The sequence below is a fragment of the Phalangium opilio genome, unplaced genomic scaffold, assembly GCF_054372755.1.
Source record: "Phalangium opilio isolate 3A_F unplaced genomic scaffold, DU_Popi_V2 ptg000025l_1, whole genome shotgun sequence".
Taxonomy (NCBI): domain Eukaryota; kingdom Metazoa; phylum Arthropoda; class Arachnida; order Opiliones; family Phalangiidae; genus Phalangium; species Phalangium opilio.
The window spans coordinates 932,772-938,849 of NW_028324156.1; the positions used below are offsets into that span (position 1 = coordinate 932,772).

General features: G+C 37.1%; 1 protein-coding gene across 1 annotated transcript in view; it reads right to left on the reverse strand.

The window, feature by feature from the left end:
* Positions 1 to 4,257, reverse strand: part of LOC149691617 (uncharacterized) — a 61,599-nt gene extending 57,342 nt beyond the window's left edge. The window contains exons 1-8 of the mRNA XM_089868946.1: positions 4,239 to 4,257; positions 3,677 to 3,722; positions 3,049 to 3,338; positions 1,861 to 1,986; positions 1,624 to 1,792; positions 1,288 to 1,413; positions 939 to 1,031; positions 480 to 631 (exon numbers count right to left, since the gene is read on the reverse strand). Coding sequence (XP_089725072.1) covers positions 480 to 631; positions 939 to 1,031; positions 1,288 to 1,413; positions 1,624 to 1,792; positions 1,861 to 1,986; positions 3,049 to 3,338; positions 3,677 to 3,715 — 995 coding nt within the window. The 5' untranslated portion in view covers positions 3,716 to 3,722; positions 4,239 to 4,257. The remainder of the gene's footprint in view (positions 1 to 479; positions 632 to 938; positions 1,032 to 1,287; positions 1,414 to 1,623; positions 1,793 to 1,860; positions 1,987 to 3,048; positions 3,339 to 3,676; positions 3,723 to 4,238) is intronic.
* Positions 4,258 to 6,078: the final 1,821 nt, after the last annotated feature.

Below are 6,078 nucleotides of genomic sequence, written 5' to 3' on the forward strand. Positions count from 1 at the left end.
GTATGAAATTATTTGAAATCCACTTTTTTTACGAAAGGCTAAAACGTTTCCAGTAGGCTGACGTCACAGATATATTTTTCACGCGAGACGGTGCCACTCTCTCCGCTATCAGACCCAAGAGTTTAGACTCGCGAGAAGCTCGAGACGCCTATAGGATTCCCGCGCTTTTTTTCCTTACGTCATAGTGATGTCATCAAACGGGCGAACAAGCTCGACGAGACAAAATTATTGATATACAGAAACTGAGTTTTCGTGATTTTCCAATGTATTTTAAAAATAGAAACTTTGGTTCAATTATATTAAAAACTTGATATTTTGAAAGTAGAGGCTTGAAAGTGTAACGTAATACCACTTTCGTGGTCAAATATGATATGAAATTGTAAATTCGCATACCCTTTAAGCTAAACAAGTTTACCTAAACAGTCGACATCCAATTACCTGTCATATTGATGCCCATAAAACTCTCTATAAAAAATTACCAAGATTTCGAATGGAGGTTGAAGTTTTCTTTTGCCTCAATTGTGTCAGCTTTCGTTCTCCTTAAGAAATAAGGCTTAATTAAATCCCTAAGGTTTTCCGCCATTTTTGTTCCGAGCAACATCTGTTCAGCAGTGGCATCCTTTTCACGCGACTGTAAAGAAAAAAGTAAAATAATAATCAACATGATGTAGTTAATAAGTAACGTGAAACTCGCTACAATGAACGTCACATAGTTCATACCTTGTCCACCTGAGAACCACTGACTAACGCTATGTCGCGTACAAAAGTGGCTTTCAGTGATTAAGGGTTTCACGAGTATTAATCATGAAGTTTAAACTAAACCATCATTCAGGCAGACAAAATAAATTCATATTTGTCAAACGAAAGACAGTCAGGCGAAATTAAGTAAGTTACTTGGAGCGTTTCAGCAACTAATTCAGATCGTAAAAATTACTCACCTTATTGATGGGAGTTTCATACTCCAGTTTGAATGTATCAAAGTTACCAAGAAGCGTACCTTGGTGGCAGAAATCATACAACGCCCACAACTCCTAAAGAAAAAGTATTGTTTTTTTAAGTCTGACAACTCGCGACTTAACTTTCCTCAATCCTAAATGAATAACGAATCAGGTCTCAGAAACAAACAAGTGCAGGGATATCAAATTAAATCCTAAAAATTTGGCTATGAATGAATGGTTGCTTAAAGGAAAGCGCGGCTCCACAGTCGATCCCCTACAAGGTGACTTACGATAGTTCTATATTTTCTTTGGCTAAGCCTTAATAACTTTAATAAGCAAGCGCTTATACCATTAGATTATTTTGGATAGGTGTTCCGGTTAAAACAAGTCGATGATGAGCGCTAAGTTTGTGAGCAGCCTTTGTAGTCTTAGTAGGATTTTTAATTTTGTGACCTTCATCCAATATTACGTAATCCTGTAAAACAAAAGTGAAAGTCGACGTTAAATTACAACCACACAGAGAGAATGAACTCGAGTATTTGAAACAATTGAAGACTAGATAGTTTAGGTCATGCCTATCGTTTACGCCACTGGCCTAGATAGAGTACCGTATTCAATAGGAAGAAGAAGACAGGGAGAAAGGTACTTCTGCAGCCATGTAATTAATCTATAAAACGACAGTTACCCATGAAAAGTTTTGATCATTGTACGCTTTCGTCTTCAGTTTATTCACACACGATGACAGTGTCCCGTAGCTCGTTAGCAGCACGCCTCCATTCTTCTGAATTCTTGATAAATTGATCTCTTTGTTTTTACTGTCGCCATGATACCACAATGTTTTGAATCCATCTCCCCTACATAGAGAAATCACTAATAGTTAAGGGCGCCCAAAAGTTAGGTTAATAAAGATTAAAACATTTACCAGTTTGCAATTTCAGATTCCCAATTGGCAATAAGAGAAAATGGCACGACAATCAGAGCTGATTTGATTATCTTCGAATTTAGTAACCCGGTTAAAAACGCTATCACTTGGACGGTTTTACCAAGGCTGCAAAAATTAAAGTCATAACTTTAAACGCGTGTCCCACGAAAAATTAAATTTAATTTCAACAGGAATAGATTTAATTTTAGAAGTAGGAATGGAGAACGGTTAGTATTTACTTCAGTCCGACTCATAGACCACCCAGTATAGAGCCCCTCCCTCCAACACGTAACGAAAAGTTTAAATTATCTTATTGCTCACTTAAACTACGTTTTGATGACGTTGCTGACGGGGACAGCGAAAAGTACGTAATTCCTTTCTACCTCTGTCGCTATGACCCACCTCTTCTTTCATACCCCCCCGTCCCGTGGAAGGGGGTTGGGGACTTTGACGCGCGCGCCCACATTACTCTGTTCTCCATTCCTACTTCTAAAATTAAATCTATCCCTGCTCAGTTTCAATGACTGAACAGACAGACTATGAATAATTTCAGACTTCATGCAAATACACAAAAGCACTAGGCCTAGCAAATGACAGAAATACAAGGGCTCAGCAACGAATGCCATAATTCAGGGTTTTATTAAAAAACCCACGGGCTTTATTGGGTTTCACCCACCATAAAAACCAACTTAACAAAACCACCCCTAAGATCATCAATTTAGATATATTTGAATGCTAGAATAATTTCATTTTAAAGATTGTTTAAGATATTTATTGTTTCAATTTCAAATTTAATATTTATTATGAAACATTTTAAAACATTTTTCTATTAAAGGGAGGGTGAATTGGAAAATCAAGTAACTTTTTTGTCTATTCTTCCACTAAAAATAAGACCAGTCTGCATAGTGAAATACCTCCGAATGACTTTAAAATTCAAATTAAGTTAACTAATCGGAGCTTGTCCACAAAGACGCGGCTAAAACTAGACTAGCTTCTAAGTTCAGTGGGCCAGTCACCTCTACCACTCGACTATGGGAGCATCTAGTGGCAACCGTTTAAATCACAGCCAAGACAAGAAGGACTTATAAGTAGGAGGTCACGTAACAGTATTCCAAGCAAATAGATAAATGCAATAGCACGCTTAACTATGAAAAAACAATTAGAAAAATGGACGTGATACACGCTCACCCCATATCATCCGCTAGGATGCCACCTTTATTGGACTTGTGCAGCTTCCACATCCAACGCACCCCTTCTCTTTGATAAGGGTACAATCGACTGTAGAGTCGTTTATCAATAGCCAAACCATCCACCACTTCCTTAGCGCCCTCATCTACAGCCAAATCTAGGCCGGCTTCGAAATCATAATTTTCACCCACGTCTGAATCACCATCATGAACTACGAAGGGTTCATAATTTACATTTGGTCCATCATCTTCAATCAAATTGGGTTCTGGGACGTTATCCGCTATATGGGCCTGTTGAAAAGAAAATTACAAATTGAATAAACCCCTGGGACCATGAGAACGTGTTATTTTTTCATCTAGTTCCTCAATAAAGGTTGTTATAAAATTGTTTTAAAGTGGAAAATCAAGTGATCGAACTTAACTAGTACTCGCGCACCACTGGTTTTGAATTAATTTAATTACATCACTAACAGTTACTAGAAGTATAAGGATAAACGGACCTCTCATCATACACTAGTTAAAATAGACAAGCCGTGATATTATTTTGGAAATACCTCTAAACATTGTATTTAGTAGTTTAATTTATAAAATTACTCTTTAAATAATTTCGTAGTACTTTTAATACATACGTAAATCACTTCTACTTCATCTTCAGAAACGTCAGACATGGTAAACCTGTGTGGTTTAAAATGAAAGGGTCATGTAAATAAATTTCCTCAAATTTTTTTAAGTTCATAGATTGTGAGTAAAAAAATGAGGTGTAAAAAGTTACGCTTCACAATAAATTCAGACAATTAGAACATTGATAAATTTTATTTATAAATAATTTTAGCAAAAATAAATAGGTAACAGGCGGCTCCATTATCACCCCTAGCACGCTGGCTAATCTTCTGGACACGAATTTTACCTTGCCATAGGCTGGAACCAATCAAACAAAATTGACTAGACCCCATTGGTTCCTGCCTTTGGCCTAATTAGCCTTTACCAAGCTTAGCCACTGTGCAGTAGAAAAGCCATCTTTAAGGGGCATCAATGGAGCCGCCCTTTGCTTTAAAACGTGTCCTATCCAACACCTGACGATACTGGAACCGGTCCTCCTCACTACCCTGGTACGCGCCCAAGTTCATATACAGAACAGAACAGAACCATATCACTAGCCCCGACTCGACTAATAGCCACTAATAAACTCACGGATTGAACAGAGTCCAAAGCCGACAAGAGTCCACGGTTGAGGGGCAGCGTATAGTATCCCACGTTGCCCACGGCCATTCGAAAATGAACTTAACTACAGCATAACTATTTAGAAATGGACGAAAATTATGTTTGCAATATTATTTTGGAACGGGTTTGCGTTATCTAAATTGATCAACTATAACTTTGGTGTGATTATCTATTGAAAAAAGGTGTAGAAGCGCGTGCGCTGTAGGCCAGTCGAGGCTGCAAAAATGTCTAAAAAATAAAGACACCTGAAAAATAAAAGTCTAAATAAAAATTTCCCATTAATATCTCAAGGGTATGGAGATTTCTTGTAAAATATATTTCAGTAATTACGTCAAATTATTATCGTCGTGAATTAATAATATTGGCTAGTAGTAACAAAGAATGGGAAAGAAATAGGTTAAAAATAGGCCTAATAACTTCCGTTATCTTGAATGAACAGCTCATGCCGATTAAAGTGTAAAAAACTTTAAACTCCGATTTATATTAACGCAATATCACATCGCCAACGTATTAAAATGTAATCACTATGAATATTTTAGCCTCATCGTAAGATGTAAATCTGCGATGGGGCACTAGCCCACTCGGAGAGGTCATACTCCCTTTCAAGTTTTTTACACTTTAATCGGCATGAGCTATTCATTTAAGATAACGGAAGTTATTAGGCCTATTTTTAACCTATTTCTTTCCTATTCTTTTTTACTACTAGCCAATATTATTAATTCACGACGATAATAATTTGACGTAATTACTGAAATATATTTTACAAGAAATCTCCATGCGCTTGAGATATTAATGGAATGTTTTTTTTAGGCGTCGTGCATCGTAGACATTTTTGTAGCCTCGACTGGCCTACTGCGCACGCGCTCCTACACTTTTTTCCAATAGATAATCACACCAGAGTTATAGTTGATCAATTTACATAACGCAAACCCGTTCAAAAAATAATAAAATAAAATAATATTGCAAACATAATTTTCGTTCATTTCTTAAATCGTTACGCTGTGATATGGTTCGCAAAAATATGACCCGCAACACAAAATCGCAAAATTCGCTAAAAATTGAGGAAACAGTTTTCCTTTTCCGCAAAATTTTGTGAAAAGCGCACGAAAAACGCCCAGTGAAAAACCGAGTGTTAAGTTAATTTTCGGTTCATTTAACATTGGATTCATCGAAAATAACCAGGCAACTTAAAGCACAACTTGTACTGTAAGTTCACACGTGTTTTAATTAATCCGAAACTTATACATATAATTATAAGTTATTTCTGTTCGTTTCAGTATTCTAAATTACTAAACAAACTCTTTGTGAACTTTTACGTGCCATGTCCCGTAAAATTCTTCGTTGACCCTTCACCTCCCGAAGGAAGTTACATCCGGGCAACTGCTTACTTTAAGGACCCAGCACACGTTGATAGTGTGGTAGTCAGATGTCTGACTCATCAGGCTGATAACCAAGAAACAAACATAGGTATATTAGTTACATTAAACAAGTCATCCGATGCCAAGAGGGAAATGCCATCTATCAAGAACACGCAACCAGTGGACGACTATCAGTTCAACCGTGGACTCTTGTCGGCTTTGGACTCTGTTCAATCCGTGAGTTTATTAGTGGCTAACCAACTTAGGCTTTTTTGAGAACTGATATCTTCGTTCTGGTTAAAGGTAAATTACTTTGCATTCTGAGCTGCGTTCCTGTAATCTGTAATCTAGTTTAATGCCATAGTAATAATGCGAAGCTGTTTCTTCAATTTAGATTTCAACCGTGCTTATCGGACTCGCGAACAGACAGCGCTTGGTTTCAAGCTTACTTA